This window comes from Varanus komodoensis, unplaced genomic scaffold (assembly GCF_004798865.1).
Source record: "Varanus komodoensis strain SLA01 unplaced genomic scaffold, ASM479886v1 scaffold7_3, whole genome shotgun sequence".
Taxonomy (NCBI): domain Eukaryota; kingdom Metazoa; phylum Chordata; class Lepidosauria; order Squamata; family Varanidae; genus Varanus; species Varanus komodoensis.
Genome location: NW_025336480.1, coordinates 5848229 through 5868102, shown reverse-complemented (window position 1 = coordinate 5868102; position 19874 = coordinate 5848229). Strand labels below are relative to the sequence as shown.

Sequence of the window (19874 nt, the reverse complement as noted above, 5' to 3'; positions counted from 1 at the left end):
GGCAGTACTATATCTACTGCACATCTGAGATTTGGAATCTGGCCCTAGAGGTGAGAGTACTATAAGGCAATAAATATACAGGAAGCAAGAATGAAGAGCTCTATAGATCTAGCACTGCTTGATTCCATAGTAATAAATGAAACTGGATGGTGATGTTATATTAGTTTTACTTGTGGTAGAGCTGGTTGGCAAAAGAGAAAGTTTAATTTTTCATTACATCACCTTGAATTATTAGGGCAGGGTAGTAATAGAACTCATAGTCTACACGAGATGTTCTACCTTGGAAGAGCTGCATTCTGTGCATTCACACATGCATACATTTCAACAATATAGCACAAGGTAACTTCTTTTAAAGAAAAATAGAAACTTTGCTTCTTCAACTTGCATTTGTGCTGAGGATATTGGTATCTTGGTGTTTAGTGCCTGTATTTCAGCAGACCCAAAACACAGTTGTGCTTTTGAATGCTTTTTCCAGCAAAGAAAGCTCTGCCAAATCAGTACACTTGCCATTTTGTTACAGAACTACTTTTAGTGAATTTGCAGCCAAGCATGCTAAAGACTCACGTTTCAAAGCAATTGAAAAAATGAAAGATCGAGAGGCCTTGTTTAATGAGTTTATCACAGCAGCAAGAAAGAAGGAAAAAGAAGATTCGAAGACCAGAGGAGAGAAGGTAATCCTTTATACCAAGTGTATGGAGGTAGTATGAATGAGAGAGGTGGGAGGGGCATGCAAGTCTTCCAGGTTCCTATTCTGCCCTCAGATTTACTTTCCCCTGCCTTTATGTTTTTCCTAGTTGAAGGATTTCCTCTTTGATTGGGGTATGCCTGATCTCACTTTTTTTTTTCCTAAACTCAGAATGACTATACTACTCTAGAATATGTACCATTACTATTCTTTTCCCTAAATTAATGTCTTCATTTTAAAATCCTAGAGCTTGAAAAAAGAGTCTGGCTGGAAAGTTCCAAACAGACCTTTATATCTTTGTGGACAAGTTTCAAGTAGCTGTTTTATTTCTAAATGCTAACACTTCAGTTAAAAAAAAATCTTCCAGTAAATGTATTTTAGAATGACTGCTGATCAGAACTAAAGGTCACCTGTTAAAGATTAATGAATTTCAAATGTCATTGGTCTGCACTGTCAGTACAAGAGACAAAGTGCACAGAACTTGGAAGGCAGATGCCACAGAGTGTCTTCAACAGTGTTAGCATCAAAATATGCAAGCAGCTTTCTTCAATGTAGGGAAAAATACACTTCTGAAATCAAATCACCATTTCTTTACATTCCTTACATAAGTAAAGTAAATATGTGCTCCTTTTAATAAGAAATCAGGGCAAAAGCCCCCCGTCATATAGGAACAAGAAACATCTCTGAAATGCAAAGCTGCTATCAGTACTTAGAAAAGTATTTTCAAAAGAAACCTGAAAAGCATCTCAGATGTTTGTCTTCCAAAAATGCTTTCTTACAGTAGCCCCATAAAGTGGGTCATTTCTGTTATTCCCATATTGCAGCATGTAGGGAACTCAAGAGAAACTGCTTTACTAAAGCTCCTGTAAGCTCATGACAGAAGTGGGATTCACTTTAGGAATTTTCTGATGCCTACTCAGTCTTTTCGGTTGCTGTGCCCTCTTATCTGCCAGCAACATCCATTGAGCTCAGTTAGCCCTGCTTCTGAACATTTGTGTAAGGCTGCACTGTTATATTCTGTGCTTCACCAGAATTTTTAGCTATCTAGAGGTGAATATATATGTAATCTCAAACCTAAGCTGCTTTTGTTTTGTAGTCATGGTTTAAACATTATTGCATTTAGCCATAATCAAAGTGAATAATTCATAAGTAAATTATTTAATATTGCATGAACTACTTCAAACAAGATTTTGTGTTGAATATTGTGTTTATCTTTGCATTTGAAACTAATTATTTCTTTTCTCCCAAAGCCTCTTGTAACCATTTTATGTATTCTGTTTTGTAACAAGTGGATAGATTTTACAGTTTTGTGCTGTGCGGCCTGTCAATCAGTTCAGTCTGACAGCTGTCAATCACTGACACGCAAAGTATTATGGGATTCCCTAGTGAGGAAAGAATTGGTATCTCTGTGTGGTGACTTTAGCCTCCCGCAGTTCCGGTACTTTACATTTTTTTCAGTTTATTTCCTTGTGAAGTGATGAGAGTTGTGCCCAGAATGTGTAAACTGCAAAAAAAAAAAAAAAAAAAAAAGCTCCTAAATGCACAAAATATTTTCAACCTTATTTGCTTCTGTGATGTTTCTGTCAGAAAGCTAAAGGTTATCATGTGCCTAAAGTGTTGGAAGCTTTCTCAGCCCGTTGTTCATAACAAAGAATTAATGCAAAGAATTGTGTGATCTGCTCATGAGTCTTTAAAGTAACAGCTGGAAACAATCACACTTGGATTAATGGTTTCTTAGCATTCTCCAGTTTATTTAGTGAGATAAAAGGAAAAGTCAAGGTCCTTTAATTTTATGTTGAAGCAAGAGAGATAAGGTACTCCATTTAACATTCTTGTTACTTACCTGTGCTTTGCGGGGAACAGAAGAAGAGTCAGAAATATGCGCACAACCTTGATCATTGCCTATAGAAAATTCTGGTAAGCCCAAGTGTTGCCAAACAATCACTGAGGAAGCAGCTCAACAGCATTTCTCCTCCCCTCAGCACCAGAGGGAGGACACCCTCTGAGAGACATCCACCTTTGCTTTCTGCTATGTTGATTCCCTTAAGGATTAGTTTTGGCTTTAAATGCTCCTGCTTTTCTAATACTGCTTTTCCTTAAAGGATGAACAGTAAAAATGTGCCATGTATGGAAATCTTTCATGCCCCTCAAACCTTAGAATTATATCAAAAGTAGTTAGCTGAATTGATTACTTCCTTTATTAGACAAGATGGTAGTGGATTTGCTTTTCAGTAAAATAATGGCTGTTCGCTTTTGGCACAAGAAATGGCACTAGATCATGGGATCATGCTGGCTTTCAGGTTAGAATGAGGATGACAGCTACTGGTTGCTATAGAGACCAGGATGCATGTTGTATGGATATTAGATGGGTTTGTTTGAGGTAGTTTTTGATTGTAATGTTCTGAGTTCTTCCAACTATATTTTAACATGAAAATGGACAAATAAGTACAGGGCAATATAAAAGAAACCTTAGTCTGTTCCATGTGCCTGTTCAAGTACTTTTACTTTAAAGATGTCTGCAGAAGCACCTTTTTTCTTTCTTGTCTTTAATCTTATATCTGGCTGAGAAAGCTTTATATTGTAATATTACTTGCATGTTCAGAAGTTCATCTTTGAAATAACAGATACTGGGTTGGATCCAGAGACAAATGAGCAGAACTCTGCTTCTGCAATAGGTTCTCCTTCCAACTCCAACCCCCACCCCCGGTGCCCCAACAGATACTCCTGGGAGTCAAGGGGTCTCTGGACTGGCATGTAATGGGGCTGGGTGCTGCAGCTGGATGGGAAAATTGGGAGAATTCAGTGGAGCTTCCTTGCACAAACAGAAGTGCAAGACATCACTAGATCCAAGTCAGTATTTTCTCTTAGTAGTTATAAAGTTACTGTGCATCTTCTTAAATGCTCGGTGGGTACAACATTCCACAAAAATTGATGGAGAGTTGACAAATGTACAGTGCACAACACTGAGAGGATATTTCCTGATTTTATTTGCCTTTCATTGATGATCTTCTATGTCTAAATACTGAGCCAAGAGCCAAATACCTGTACTGAAGGAAATCTACACACTATAAGTACTATTATTTGTTATATATGTACTAATTACTGTTAATACTTGAAATATGCTAGACAAACTTAGTTTCTAATTGGCTGCAATCAGTGGGGTTTGGGTTCCTATAAAGCAGTAAGATAAAGGGTTTACAGTGGCACTCTCTGCATGTGTAATACGAGGTTATGGGGAGGGTGTTAAAATGTATGTTGTACTCAGGCTCACAACTAAATAATACCTGTTCTATAGCTAAAGTAACTGATCTCTCCATCTGGTCTCAAAAGAACGTGGGGATTCACCTAGGCAGGTCTTGGTATTCAGCAACATAAAATGACCGGGCTCTGTGAAAGGCTTTTTCCCATGAGTACAGAAGCTTTATTATGTATGAACACACTTCTTTATGATCTCTCTGTGAAGCATATTCACATGTGATTGCAGCAATTGTGCTCTCACAATAACAATCCCTTAAAAAGGTAGCTTTGAATCGGTATAGCTGAAATTGGTGCAGCCATACGTTGATTTACGCAGCAATGTGATTTTTGTGCTTGTGTAAGTTACAAGCATCCAGCCATCTGTATGTGTGAACTGACTAGTCATTCTGTAGTTCCACTCTGTTATACATAAAAACAAAGTCAGTCCTTTAAATACTAAGGAAGCCAGGAGAGAAAATAAATAATCAAAGGAAGACAGAAGACCCATTAACTTTTTGCTGCTTTTGTTCACAAGGAAGAAGAAATGTTTTTTGAAACATTTCACTGTAGACTGAATTTATACTGGGCTGTATGCAGTGTTAATCCTAATTAAATTAGACCCACTGAAATGAATGGGACCTAAGTTAGACTAATGTTGGATGCAGCCTACTGTTTCTATACCAGTTTGTATTGATTTTTAAAAGGCTTTGTCCTAATTCATATTCTAGTTCTGTGTTTTCATAAATAGAGCTATGGCAAATACATATTAAGGCAAATATATAAGCAATTTGCCAAATGTTAATATAATGGCAATATTCTTATGTTGTATTTTAAGAAATAATTTCACTGTGAACCAGGTCAAACAACTTTTCTCATTATTCCATGTGAAACAAAACTGACCCTCATGGTGGTTTTTAGAATCGGTCTCTACTGCAAACTGCTAATCAGGCTGTTTTGAGAAGATTAACTTGCCCATTTTCAGTTTTGATAGTTTATTCCTTATTTCAGAAGCTCAGAGAAAAGAATTTGAGAGTGCACTGAGAAATTTAAGGTGTAACCCACTAAGCACTGCTTCTGTGAAACAACCTTTAGCAGATCTTACAACAGCTGAAATATAAAAATGCAGTTTATGCACATGTGACAGAGCTCTAAACGGTTTACCAAAGCAAGCCCTCAGTACAAATGATGAGTGACTTGAATGCTGAAGAGCTCTCCCTAGAAACCACACATTTCCCCAGCCCTGCTTCCTTAAAGAGGAATGATTGCACAATCATGAACAGAGGTGCCCGATTTCACATACATTGACCATTCCCCCCACCCCCAGTGCAAATAGAGGCTCCATTTCAAATAAATGGGTGGACTGGCCCCAAGCTTCCAGTCTGGGATTTCTTTAAGTTTTTGCAAGAGCAATACCAGTTGTGTGTGATACGCACTACCTCTTAAAAGAAATAACAGATTGGTGTTGCTGGACTGCAGATCTCCCAAGAAAGCCACAAGTGTTGATGCAGTTCTCTTGCACTTGTGTAAATATCCTCTTCACATTGTAGTCTTCGACTATAATGTCTTTACACTATCCTTTAAGGAATGCTATGTCTTGCATTTGGAAGGCTTCTGTATTGTATTATATTATGTTCTGATACATTTACTAAAGTGCCATCCAAAATAACAATGTATTATACACACACAAATGTAAAATTAAGTATTTTTATGAAAAATCTAATTTTAAGTATGTTAACATAGTTTTTGGCCATCATGGTAAGTCTGCTTCTGCCTTTTTAAAAAGAACATTTCAAGGGTTTGGAAAACAAAGTACCTCTTAATGTCCTCCTTTTTTCTTCTTTTTGTCTTTTGTTTAAAACACAGGTCAAAATGGACTTCTTTGAACTGTTATCTAATCACCACTTGGACAGTCAGTCTCGCTGGAGCAAAGTGAAGGACAAAGTAGAGACTGACCCTCGCTACAAAGCTGTGGATAGCTCTTCACAAAGAGAAGATCTTTTTAAGCAGTATATTGAAAAAATAGCCAAAGTATGTATGGTATTGACAAAACTGTTTTCAAAGGTTTTAGATTCTGGATGTTTAAAGCCATATAATGCACTAGGACAGCATTTGGAGGGTATCAGACTGGGGGAGGCTGTGCCACAGCCAGTCTATGTGTGGGACTAGGGAGAATATACCTGCCTGGATTCCATGAGTCACAGGTTGCATCTGTGTACTACGCTACATCAGAGTAAAGCCTCTTACATCCTGGAACTGATTTTGTACTTTGCACACTCCTCCTGGTAAATACCCCTGTGGATGTGTTTTTCTGCAGCCTATCTTCTATGAAGCCTCCCTTTGTCCCTTCTTCAGGGACTGAGCTGCCAGCTAAAGAATTACTTTCAGAGCAGTCATTCACAACTTAGGAGCAGTAGTAACAGCAATATTTATTCCTTTGTTTATTCAGTATGGATTCTTACTTTCAGTTTGTCAGAACCACAAGAATTCTTAATCAGAGCAGAATACAATAAAAGCAATTTTAAAACAATGTTACAAATTCAAGCCAGAACAATAACCAAGGGTCCCTTATAGCCCACTGAATACCTACTGAACTTGATGCACTGAAGCATCAGGGTGAAAAGAAAAAAACACACTTTTAATTGTACCGGAAAATGCTGCTTGGTTAGCTATTTCCAGGATGAGCTCTTGGAAGTAATACACTTTTCTATTATCTTTTGTTCATTATGAAAATTGGTTTGGATTTGACTCTTTCAGAAATTTTCTTTTTGACTTATATATGCAATTGAAAACCTGGGACTGTATAAAACAAGGAGTATAAGCAAGACTGAGTACTGTGTATAAATCATGAGGCACTCATTGCTCCTTTCTTATTTTTCCCTCAAAAGTCATTCTTGGTTCTTCTCATCCTCCTCCAGTATGGCTACAGTTCTTAACCTTACCTCTGTGTGGCATAGTGATTTATTCAGCTACCTTGAAGAATGCATGTGGTTCCCAAATGCTGGACTCAAATGCAAAAGTAGTTCTGGTGTGCTCAAAGGACTTGGGTGGCTGTGATGCAATTTTTCATTTGTGTTTTTCAAACTCTAGTCTCCCATGCTATCTCACAAACTCCTTTTGAAAGTTGGCATGGAGGGCTGCTTTTTGAGAAGTTTAAATCCAGTTTCCTCTTGAACATGCACAACTTGGCATGCAGTTCTTTGAATTCCACCTATCATTTATTTTCTATTCTTAATAAAAGGCCCGGCTTGTTGCAATTTTGCCAGTAGTCCGTCCTTCATCTTGTTGAATTTGAAAAGGGATATCTTTCATTTGTGTAGTTCTGTTTTATTTGGGCATTGAGAAATGTAATGACTATGTTCACATAACTATTTTAAAAGTTGAAATCTTACACTAGTATCAGCAGTAATAATTTCCATAGTAGCTTGTCTAAGTGGATCATATTTTGAGCATGTTAACAGTAGTCTGTTCCATCCTTCTTAATTCCTGTTTGTATTAATACTTGCAGTTAGTTGGATCAGACTCAAATGTGTGCTTTGGCTTCTGTTTCAGAATGTGGACTCTGAAAAAGAAAAGGAGCTGGAAAGACAGGCTCGCATAGAGGCAAGCTTGCGTGAACGGGAAAGAGAAGTTCAGAAAGCTCGTTCTGAGCAGACGAAGGAGATAGACAGGGAACGAGAACAGCACAAACGAGAAGAGGCAATCCAGAATTTCAAAGCTCTCCTTTCTGATATGGTGAGGTTCCTCTGTGTTAACAAAGGCAAGCATGCTCTTCTGTGCAAATAAGATATAAATGTATTTCCATTTCTTTTAGTAAATTTGATGTGAGTGTGGATTTCTGCACAAAAGTCCTATAATCTGAAAAAAGAGCTAATTACAAATGAGCTGTCCTTGTGGGCAAGGGGAAGCCAATGATATATGTAATTTTGTAGCAGCCTTCCTCAGTCTGGTGCCTTTGTGATCTGATGAGCTACAGCTGTTTTAGTGGCCATGTTGACTGGGAATTAGCTGTATACCAATACATTGGGAGAACAGGTTGAGAGAGGCTGCTTTATTGTAATTCCTGGAGTAGGTATGGTGCTCCAGCTGCACTGGACTACAGTTTGCATCAGCCCTTGTCAGTACATCTAGTGGTAAGGGATAATTAAGACTTGTAGGCCAAAACAACTGGAGGATTACAGATTGAGGATAGTTACTCATGGCAAGTCTTTTCTGTGCCATTATGCAGAAAACAAAACCCAGAATGAAGAATGATTCTGTTCTCCACTGAGTAGCAAAATAAATTCCTTTTCCATATTGAGAGCTGTATGCATTAAAAACTGAATGCTATATAAATTTATATGAATGACCTAAAATATATGACTTGGATGTGTGGTGGCTTTTTAATTCTGAAAAAAAATTAAATAGCAAAATTCAAGGTACTACCTAAAAACAAATGATAATTCTTTCAATAATACTGTAGTCAATGGTATACCTGTAGGGCGGGGTGGGCAACTTGTAGCCTTGAAGGACTTTTGGCCTTCAGTCCCCATCATTCTGTACTACTGGCTGTAGTGGGCTGTAGAATGGAATAAGAAAGTGAGGAAATGGAATGATGCAAACCACAAACAGCCTGCTTTGCCGAAGAATACAGTCAATTTCTATAAGTCCCCTTTTGTATCTGTGCTTTCAGCACACATTTTGCATATCTTCCAATTTGTTTTGCATGAATTTTCAGTTTTAAATAAAATAAGCTGCTGGTTAGTGATCTAAACTTCTGTCTCTTTTAGGTGCGATCTTCAGATGTGTCGTGGTCTGATACCAGAAGGACACTTCGAAAAGATCATCGGTGGGAATCTGGTTCCTTATTGGAAAGAGAAGAGAAGGAAAAATTATTTAATGAACACATAGAGGCACTTACAAAAAAGAAGAAAGAGCATTTTCGGCAGCTTCTGGATGAAACTTCATCAGTAAGGGAAAGCTCTAAATATCTAACTTTGTATTTTATTTCTACACTGCCAGTAGCTGAAACTCTCTGGGCAGTAAACAACAGTAATGTGCTTCTTTAGCTGTTTTTCATGTTGTATTTATATATTACTAACGCTATTCTTGAAATGCAATTGCTCTGTCAGTCCATTTTCTGTTGTTTTCTACCTAGAAAATCTGGGGGAAAAGCTAATAAATCTGTGTTCAGACTCACTGCTGCTCCTTCTAGACCTGACATTCTGAAGATGGAGGCAGATAGAAGAGTTTTGTAAACCTATTTATATTGTTTCTTTTTGCGCACAGGGGAGGGATCTCAAAAGGCCATGAAAATATTCACTGGTGGGGGATTGAATAGGTTTCATTCTGTGTGTGTAAATGTGAACAGCTTTTATTGATAGGTTCAGTGTACATTGTATCACATTAAGTACCTCACATTTTATTTTCTTCTAATGTTACTCATAAAATACTTTGATTTCTGAACTTCTTTTTAAACAGACTTGCATAATAAAATAACATTGAGCTCAAACGTGAAATCAAACATAAGAAGCTCTGATCCTCTGTGTGTGTGTGTGTGTGTCTACTCATTGACACTGTATGTTAGATCAGGCCACTATGCATTATATACTACAGATGTTTCAGGCTAGCACAGCATGATTGCATTTCATTTATCAGCCTATAATTGTTCTATTTGTTTCTGTTTTGAAAGATTACCTTAACGTCAACGTGGAAAGAAGTAAAGAAAATAATTAAAGAAGATCCCAGATGCATTAAATTCTCTTCCAGTGACAGGGTAAGAAGCTTTGGGGTGACGGTGTTAACCTTTCCATGTATAATTAAAAGTAGGCATAACTTCTCTCTGTGCTATTTCATTCCATAACAACATAAAACATCTCATAAATTAGGAGGTCAGTTTTGCAGTGTTGATAAGATTTTCACAGTTTTTTTCTATGTTTTCATGCAGAAAAAGCAAAGGGAGTTTGAAGAATATATCAGAGACAAATATATTACAGCCAAAGCAGATTTCAGAACACTTTTGAAAGAGACCAAATTTATAACATACAGGTATGTATTTAAATACTGTAGGACTATGAGTTTTAAAATTTCATTTTCTCTCCCTTTTTTATTTGTATGTCCAGTATCTAATTGGCAATTAGCAATGATATTTTGGGCTGTTTAGTTAGTATAATATGTAGCCCACTCCCAGAAATGCTAAAAAAGCAAAAGGTACTGAAATTTTACTTTTGGGTGTAAACAGATTAGTATTAAAAATGCCCTTCTGCACAGTAAAGGAACTTTTCTCTATTAACAGAGGAACAGCTTTGCATGAGGAAAAATTACCCTAGACCCAGAAGGTTCCCTTCATTTGCACAAGTTCTTACATCCCATATTTTTCTCAATCACTGCTTCTCATATTGTAACACAATGTCTGATACATTGGAGTGCCATCTGTAACTGAGATCTCTGCAACTCTTAAGAGTTCATAAACGTGCTACTCGATGGTTCTTTGAATGCAATTCTTTGATTGTTCTGTATATCAGCATTCCCAAAAAGTAATATAAAGCCATCCAGTTATTTAAAAAGGGGTCCTAATAGGTTGCCTGCTTCTTTGCAGTGAATGATTTTGTGAAGTACTTACTGACTCCATTCATATATACCACCTTTCTGCCAAGGTATTAAATGCAGTATGAAATGTGACATAGAAAAACCTCCCAAAAGTTAAAAATGATAAAGATTTAATCCCAGGCTAGCAGTGCTGGTGAGAAGAGGTCCACAGCCTATACTGGTCATCTTCTACTTGAGTGTTGTACTGAGGGTTAGCTATGGTTGCCATTGAGTCAGAGTGCTATCTTGAATGCAATGATCAGATTGGTGCCTCAGTTGGGCTAGATGACCCCCGGGATATTGGGAGCCATTTTCTGCAGGTATTCTTCAACTACAATGTTTAATTTGAAAGGTGCTATTCTTATTTTACATTTTTGTAGTTTAACTTAGTGCCAATTTTTAAAAGGCATGGGCAGCCTTTATTTATTTATTTTCCGATTTATATCCTGCCTTTTTCCTACAAAGGGCTCAAGGCAGCTTACATCATTCTCCTCCTCCATCTTATCCCCACAACAACAACCCTGTGAGGTAGGTTGGGCTGAGAGTCTGTGACTGGTCTAAAGTCACCCAGTTGGCCCCATGGCTGAGTGGGGACTAGAACCCAGGTCGTCTGAGTCCCAGTCCCATGCTCTTAACCGCTACACCGCACTGGCTCTCTCCTTTGAGCTTGAGGTCCTCTCTTTACCTGCAGAACAGATAATAGCACAAGTAGTAGCAGTGCAAGATTTTTTACACTTTCACATCACTGCCACTTTGCCTCACCCCTGACCTGCAGGGGCAGCCTTATAGGTGGGACGATAGTCCAGTCTCTCTGTCCTTTTGAGTATTTGGCCTGCCTGATTGCAGTGTCAGGAGAGATTTATTTTGGTGGGTGGAGTTGTTATTGAGACACTTGTCCACTAGTATCGTCACCAGTATTCTAGTCCATTTATGTAATGCCCAGTCACCAGATGGTAACACTAACTCTTACACTTAATTGCAGATCCAAAAAGTTAATCCAAGAATCTGACCAGCACCTGAAGGATATAGAAAAGATATTACAGAATGACAAACGTTACCTGGTACTTGACTGTGTACCAGAAGAGAGACGCAAACTCATCGTGTCCTATGTAGATGACTTAGATCGCAGAGGTCCCCCCCCACCTCCCACAGCTTCAGAGCCTACAAGACGAACAACAAAATAATTACAAAGTACTCTTGAATGAGAATATCTGTTAAGTCAAGAAGATTGCATGAGCCATCTGTCAGGTTTAATCATATACATTACCGTGAACCTATTGCAAAACCATCCAAGGAGCAAAGAGAGCGTCTCAGCATTTGTGAACATAAAGCAGTCTCTATACAGAGAGAACATTTGCATTATTGATGCTTTTTCTCTTTGCCGCATGACTGACAAATATTCTAACCATGCAGCTATTTCCAGTGATTTTTAGATCCTAGAACAATGCGGTATCTGTGTACAAGATGTGGATGTTGGTAGCATTTGGAGGCGTTGTTCTCGGCAGTGTTACGTGTGAAAGCCTTGGGATGATTGATGTTTGTGGTTTTGAAATTAAGAACTACAGATATACCACAGATGTCCTAATGGGAGAGCCAAGGTCAGGCACTCTGAATATTAATCTATTGACTGCTGAAGACCGCAGTAAGATTCTGCCCATTTGTGAACCTGAAAATATAGGGCCTAATTCTCTGTTCGTGCCTGGCTTTTCCTGTATAAATCAGGACTAACTCCATTACTGTCAGTTCCAGCATGAGAGGAGAATGAACCTTGCAGTGACCAAATTGAATAAACACCGTTTGATCTTGTTCATGGGCCTGCTTGATTCCCCCCTCTCCCCTTCCTCCCCAGTAGGCACAATCAAGTTGCTTTGCCCGGTAGTCTGGTAACGTGTTGCTGTGAATTGGAAATGCACAGGAAAAAAGTTTCTTCCCCAGGATAGCACGGTTGTATAAATACACTTTTATTTACCATACAGTGATCTCTAGCAGCCTCTGAATTAGAATACAGACTTCCCTTCTGGATATTTCTTGTAAACTATATTCCTGTTTTGAATGTTAAACTTGTGTTTCTAAAGTTTAATTTTGAAATGTTGGGATTGTTCAGTTTACGTATTTGAACGACAATAAACCAACCCTTTTTATATATGGATTGTACATGTTTAGTAATGGCTCATTACATTTTATTCTTTGAGTTCACTAGGACTTGCTCCCAAATTAGTGCATATAGGATGCTGCCTCGGATACAAGAATATATGTGTAGATCAAACATCATACAAGATTAATGGCAAGATAAGAAGCCCTTCTTTAAAAAAAGATGCAATCATTTTCTTCCTAAGGATGATCATACATTGAAGGATGTTGCTTACCCTACTGCTGCAAGTAATGTATCTGTTAAAGCTCCTTTCTGTTTAAGATATTGTGTGGAAGGTTGATTTCCCCCCCCTTTTTTTTCTTGTGAATATTTGCTGGACAACATGGGATATATCCTTATTGGTTCCACTGGGATGTCTGTGACATCTGACACTACTGACTGTGGTAGCTTCTGGATGCTACCTGGCTGGACAGGTCCTTCAGAGCAATATTTCAATGTGTCTAGTCTTCCCTGGCTAACAGGTTTCAGATGTTGGTGTTGAGCAAGTACTGCTCAGTGCCTTGACTTTTGGCCTGTGATGCCCCTCGGAGGCTACAGTATCTTGTGCCCCATACTGTTTAACATATACATGAAAACATGCAAGCTTATCTGGAGAGCTAGATAAATCCTTATGCCGATAATATGCTGTTTTTTTCCTTTGCATCTCACCTGAGTGAAAGGATCTCACTTCTGAGATCAGTAATAAACTAGCTGTCAATGAGTACACTGAATGTTAGTGCTAACTAATATTATGCAAATCACTTGGATCACTAATCCAGTTAGAAGGTTTCAACCTGTTTTTAGTAGGTTGCATTTCCCTTAAAGAACTAGACTCATCATTTGGGTGCTCTTGAAAAAAGTTGGTTCCTGGACACCTAGAATCCAGCTGCAACCAGGAGGGTGTTTCACCAGCTTAGACCCAGCCCATTGTCTGGTATCTTTGTTACACCAAGGCCGATTTAATGTAATGTCCACTTTACTTTGTAGGAATGCCTTCTGTATTCAGAAGTGTAAGCTGATTCAAAATAGCTAAAGGCTTTGAGGGGTTTTTTTTTGGGGGGGGTTAAAGAATATTACCCTCTTACAGAAACTCACTGACTGACAATCCCTTACTGGACTCAATTCAATATGCTGGTTTTAGTCTTAAAGCCTAAAACAACTTATGACTAACATACCCAAAGGTCTATCTTCTGTATTACTCTGGTTGTCCACTGAAGTCAGCTGGAATTACAAGGATTTGCTCAGCTGTGTATATCCTGCATTTCAGGAGTACTTCACATATGTGGCAGACCTTTGCTGTGCAAATCCTTGCCCTAGGAAATGCACCTGGCCCCCTCCCAGATGGTGGTGTTCTGATGCCAGCTTGAACATTTAATTTTCTGTAGGCTTTTGTTCTAAACCAGTATTGCATTTATAATGCCTTACTCTCTTAGTGTTGATTTTTATTTGCTGCTGTTCTGTTTTTGCACTTAGTCTTTAACTGTACCTGGTTTTGAAATTTTACTGTGATTGGCCACCTTGAACATTTCACAAGGAGCATTTCATAAGGATATACATATATAAAATAAATGTATGTTTGGCTTCCTGAATCATTGGTTTAAATCAGAAGGGCAGTAAGAGACTAGCTGTTTTCTAAATGTTGAGACTGGGGATATGAGGTAACTACAACATCTGTTCAGCAGCCTCCATTAAAAGTAGTTTTGCTATTTTAGACCCAAGAAGAATATTTCGTCTTCATCCATTCTCATCTTCTAAGTTCTTATATTCAGAAGAAAGATCTAAAAAAAGTACTATCAACCGTCCTGTATTTTAAGAGTTTCAAATAGCAAAAAAATAAAAAAAATACATCTTTAGTTTCTAGTATTACAGGGCACTTTAGGCCCAAATAAATTTTAAAGGGCATTAACAAATGCATGTGCTTATCCCCAGTGAGCAAGGTACATAAGTTCTGTAGTGTTTTCAGAGAAATTTCAGTACCACTTCTGATGCTCAATTTACATGGGAAACTTTCTGTCACTATAGGTTTTACACACATTCACTCACACATTTTTTTCCAGAAATGGGCTATCTATTGATCATTGTTTATGAAAGGATTGGACTCAATGGCTTTATAGGCCTCTTCCAGTTCTACGATTTTATGTCTGTTGCTTATATTTATCAAGGAGCCCAAGTCAAAAGATAACTTGTAGTGTATTTTCTGTGTTTTAAGAGGTAACCTACAGATGCTTAAAACATTGCATTTACAGTGGCTACTAGCAGTCTAGTACAGCATTTTCATTGGGGGTATTACTTATTCATTGCTTATTAAAGCTCACAACATAAATCTTATCTGTGCTGTATGGTTGACTTCATGAACTTGCCTCTAATAGAAAGTGGAGCTGCGGGAATGAACCTGGATGATATTTGCTATTGTGTTCTCAAATATAGCATTTACCCTAACAAATTCATTTCAGGTTGAAGAACCTTTAAGAACATTGCTCAGACGTAGTAAAAGTAAGGTGTTTCTCAGATAATAGCCAATGCAGATAAAATCAGGGTATTCACCAGCATAGCCATAAGCTTGTTAGGGAAAAAACAATGTTCAATGTAAACCAAGTCAACATGCATGTACTTACTGTGAAACTAAGCCTCTGGGTAGCATATTTAAACTGGCATGAATGATCACACCAATAATCAAGGTAGTTGCTGGGAATGGCCATATTTCCCAGGCATAAACGAAGCAGCAGATTATTTCTTATGCTTGTAAAAACGAAGCAGCTGCTTTCAGGTTATCTTGCAATGGCTGTTGGAATGCAATTCTTACTATATACAGTGGCTATCCCCCATTGTGATCTTTCTTTTTGTTAACAATCTTGGATCATGCTTCCTTGAACTGCAGAGTGACAGAAAGCAATGCTACACCAAGACCAAAAGCAGCAATAGCAACCTCTAGCTTGTGTAACCCTGCAATTAGTAACCTGCCTTTGGTAGCATATAGCTATCAATACCAGCCTTAACCTCCATGTACAACCCATTTTTAAAGCAGTTCAAGTTGGATGACACCTTCTGATAGCAAATTCCAGAATTTACATGCCGTATGAAAAAGTACTTACTTTTATCAGTCTCGAATCTCCCAGCATTCAGCGTTACTGGATGAGCCATGCCAGACCAACCCAAAGTGTAGCTCATCCAGCATTCAGTTCCTAGAGTGTCCAACCAGCTGTGCCTGTGTTGTAGTGTTATATGAGAGGGAGAAAAACCCACTTTTGCTATACCCTATTTTTTGTGTAATATAGACATGTATGCACGTCTATTATCTCCCATCCACTACCCCTCAATTCCTCACCTTTTAAGCTAAAAAATCCCCAACATCACTCTTTCTCACGCAGGTAATGTGCAGACCTCTTGATCGTTGCAGTTGCTCTTTTCTGTAACTCTCAGCTCTTTTTCAGGTGTAGTGACCAATACTGCACAGTACTCCAAGTATGGTTATACCCTAGATTTGTATAAGGTCATTCAAATAATGGCAGCTCTTCCTATTTTATCTATTTAGATTTACCTTTTTCACATGGCATTGATACTTTTAGCTACCTGTCTACCACTATCCCAAGATCCTTTTTCAGGTTCAGTATCTGTCAGATTGGACCCATCAGTGTATATGTGAAGTCAGGTTTTTGTCTTATTTACAGTGTCTTGTCTCAGGCAAACTCTGTTAGCAAATGGAATTCCTTTTTGTTCTAGAAGGAATAGTTAAAAGTTAAATTCCATATCTATCTAGCTATCTATCTGTCCATCTATCCGGAGCAAACAGTTACCTACAGAATCTACAGGGTTACTTAAGTTTAAACCTGTGAAGTTCTTGGAAGTGCAGGCAGTTGGAACCTAAACATTCTGACAACATAGAAATGAATAGCACTAAAAAAAATGTTGTTCCTTCTTCTAGACCTGTTGTTGGAAGTCAGTTTTGCCTTTTATATAAATACAAGATTCAGCAGTTATGAACTGTATTGCCACATGTTGGATCATGCATGCCCAGCACTGAAACAAACCTAATTCTTTGCTGTATATATACGAGTTGGTATTTCTAAAACTACAATGAAGAAAGGAAACATTGCAGCATTTCTAGGACCTTGTCAGAAACTATTTTTAAATGCCACAATTCCATATGTTAAGATGCAAATTGTGTAATTGAGATATGCAACCATAACTTTGTGATATTTTTGGTGGAAGGGAACACCTTCAGTTGCATAATGTGAAATCCTCCATTTCTATACAACTGAAGTGATGCCACCCAATAGCCAACTTAACATAATTTTTGCTCTTGTTCAGGCTAACCTTACTGCCGGCTGCAACTCTTATGTGACTGTAGTAGTGTAATAATTATAATACAGGGTAGATGGATTTCCTTACTTCTATCTTGGAACATGATACCAGAATATAAGCCCCATTTCTGTCACTCATGTACAGCAGGAGGGCAGCTAGCAGGGTGTCATCTAATCAGTTACCAGAAAAACATGATCCTCTTTTTCTTTGAGCACATTTAATACATATTTAGTATAGTAATAGCAAAAAAAAAAAAAAAAAAACCCTGCTCTAATGCATATCCTTTCATTCGTTTTTAAAAAATTACGCCTATTGCTTTGCATGTATTTTGAATGGTAGAAAACCTTTTCAAAGTCCGAGCTTTTATACCCAAAGCATGCACATCATACTTGCTAAATGTATATTACAAATAAACACAGAAGTCCTCCTGCTTTATAGTTCTGGATCATTTACTGACGCAAAGCTAGCTTGCACATTTAACCGATTTAAAACTTTTTCCCCTTCAGAAATTTTAATTTATACTCTGAAAGTGCAGAACATGAATTCTAAGTACAATGAATCATAAAATCTTAGAGCAGAGTGGCCAGAGAGATAGCTGCATTTGTACATAAAAGATGAATGTTGAAGAAATTGATATGTCCCAAGCCCTAATGAACACATGCAAAGGTATATCTAAAGGCAATTTAACAATGCTTTACATGTCTCACATAGCAGTTGGACATTACCCCAAGTAAGCAGAATTATACTGGGCTGGATCCAGACAGTCATACTCAGGCTCATTAAAATCAATGGGAATTAAATTAGACATGGCTCAAGTCCCATTTATTTAAATGGGTCTACTCTAAATATGACTAAATTCCAATGCAACACTACGATTTAAAAATAAATTGCTTTCCTTTTCAGCTTTCTGACCTAAGGGACTTTTTATCACAACCTACTGTCTGCTCTTCTTCATGCTCCCAAGGAATAGGGTCATTGTCTTGAGCATCAGGGACTGCTTCCCGGTCATGCCAGAATTGCTCAACATCTGGCAAAACTGGCATTTCCTTCTTTATTTCCATACTTTCGGAGGTGTGGGGGGCAGGAGGGGTTGCTTTCTCTTGATTCGGAGACTCAGCCTCTGGTGAAGGAGTGATGGGATCCGGGATGCCCTCCGAGTTGTCAGCTGCTGTTTCGTCTTGGTCTTCTGGGGTAGGCAGTGGCTTTTTCAAAGTAAGCCTTTTCCACAAGCCTTTAAAACCCTCTCTGAATTCCTCAGACATGAGTACGAAGATCAGAGGATTGGCTGAAGAGATAGCAAACATCAAGACTTGGGTAGTGGCCATGAACCCTTGTGGAGGAGCAGGCCCGTCCTCTTTCAGATGCCAAAGCCAAAGCCAGGATATCCAGTCAGGGAGCCACATCACAGCGGAGGCGACAGTCACGCTCAGGAGCATCATCGTCAGGCACCTGGATCGGATTTGATTCCTCAGGTTTTGAGTCTTGGTCCCCCTCCGCTGGCATCTGCCATAAGCTCTCCAGAAGTAAAAGAAAGCAAAGGTGAGGGGTAGGCAAAATACCAGCAGGGGATAGAGTTTGACGAAGGCTGACATAAACTCATGAGCGCGGGCTGGAACAATCACAATGCACAGAGCAGAGCCAGCCTCTGGCTCCCAAAGGCTGCTGAAGAACCACAAGGGCAGCGGTATTCCCAAAGCTACCAGCCAAATCGCCAACAGCCCTGCACAGATGGTGTGCCACTTAATGTTCACCTGCTTAGCTGGGTTGTTGGCATACATGAAGCAAGTCTTGGCTACCACTGCAATGGTCAAGCTCTTGGCTGTCATGCAAGCATGTCGGAACCAGTCAGAGGTTTTGCAAAGAAACCAGCCTAGGTACCATGTTCCCTTGGAGTAAGCAGCTGCTCTGAAGGGCACAACAAAGAGGACAAGGAGCAGATCTGCCAGGCTGAGGTTGAGGATCAAGGAATGGATCATGGAAGGCTTCCCTTTCTTTGAGTTGTACAGTAGGACCCCGATCACGCACACGTTTCCTGCAAAGCCAGCCAGGCAGATCACCCCCAGGAAGGCTGGGATCACCACCTTCCACTCCTTGGAATCCTGCGGTTCGTAGCCTCCCGCATAATGGAGTGGCTGAGCCAGTGAGCTGTTCATGATGCTGAAAGAAGATGGTCCTCCGGTAAGCATCCGCTATTTCTGGTGCACGCCAATGAGACTCCAATCACTTCTCCCTCCGTTCTGTCTCTTTTAAACCCTCTGCGGCTGAAACAAATCTGTCATTCCACATGGAATACGAAACCTCTGCAAGAAGCCTCAGCCGGCTACATGTGGATCTAGCCAGACCTTCTCATTGCTATTTAACTGCTGCCACTTTGATTGACAGTCCCCCAGTGGGAGCACATAGCCTGCTGCTTATTAGCAAGTCTAATAATCCATGTAGCAGCCCCATGGAGTAATTAAAATGATTTTTCCACAAATGATGGAAAAGTCAAAAACCACTGTGCCTGGTCATCGTTGTCATTGTCCTCCTCATCTTTTTAAAAAGTAATTTGGAAGTTGATTCTAGATGTTTATTAGAGGAAACCAAAGGACTGAATGGCTCTCTAATTTTGGTGCTGATTTAAACAAAGGCCAAAGCTTAGAGTCATTCTGTAATTCTGTCAAAAACAGGTAGAAGTGGCAAAGCTCCACTGCAGGTGTTAAAGGTACAAACCTCGTTTGGTTCTGGATAAAAATTCCTCAGTGGGAGGTTTAATGATGGGGAGTTGTACAAACTCCTTCGTCTGAGGGCATGTGATTAACATTTGACTGAGGTACAGGTAGCTCTTACCTTTCTTTGGGGATTTTAAAAAATGTATGCTTTATTGCTGCATGCCAAAATTTGAACTTTGTGGAGGAAAAGAGGCAAGTGACAGATGTTTCAATTATCTGAACGATTTCAGGGATGCAGATTTGT

General features: G+C 38.9%; 2 protein-coding genes across 2 annotated transcripts in view; one reads left to right on the top strand and one right to left on the bottom strand.

The window, feature by feature from the left end:
- TCERG1 (transcription elongation regulator 1) overlaps nt 1-12631 on the top strand; it is a 42765-nt gene extending 30134 nt beyond the window's left edge. Inside the window, exons 14-20 of the mRNA XM_044454579.1 lie at nt 356-671; nt 5786-5950; nt 7472-7654; nt 8689-8868; nt 9591-9674; nt 9846-9946; nt 11469-12631. Of these exons, the coding sequence (XP_044310514.1) occupies nt 356-671; nt 5786-5950; nt 7472-7654; nt 8689-8868; nt 9591-9674; nt 9846-9946; nt 11469-11670 (1231 nt within the window). The 3' untranslated portion in view covers nt 11671-12631. The remainder of the gene's footprint in view (nt 1-355; nt 672-5785; nt 5951-7471; nt 7655-8688; nt 8869-9590; nt 9675-9845; nt 9947-11468) is intronic.
- A 5187-nt stretch (nt 12632-17818) lies between these two features.
- GPR151 (G protein-coupled receptor 151) lies at nt 17819-19072 on the bottom strand. Its single transcript, XM_044454578.1, has one exon. It carries the CDS (start codon nt 19070-19072, stop codon nt 17819-17821), a length of 1254 nt encoding a protein of 417 aa, XP_044310513.1.
- Nucleotides 19073-19874: the final 802 nt, after the last annotated feature.

Bases quoted from the DNA above. Each gene is read 5' to 3' on its own strand.
- GPR151 (XM_044454578.1), bottom strand. From the start codon at position 19,072: ATGAACAGCTCACTGGCTCAGCCACTCCATTATGCGGGAGGCTACGAA.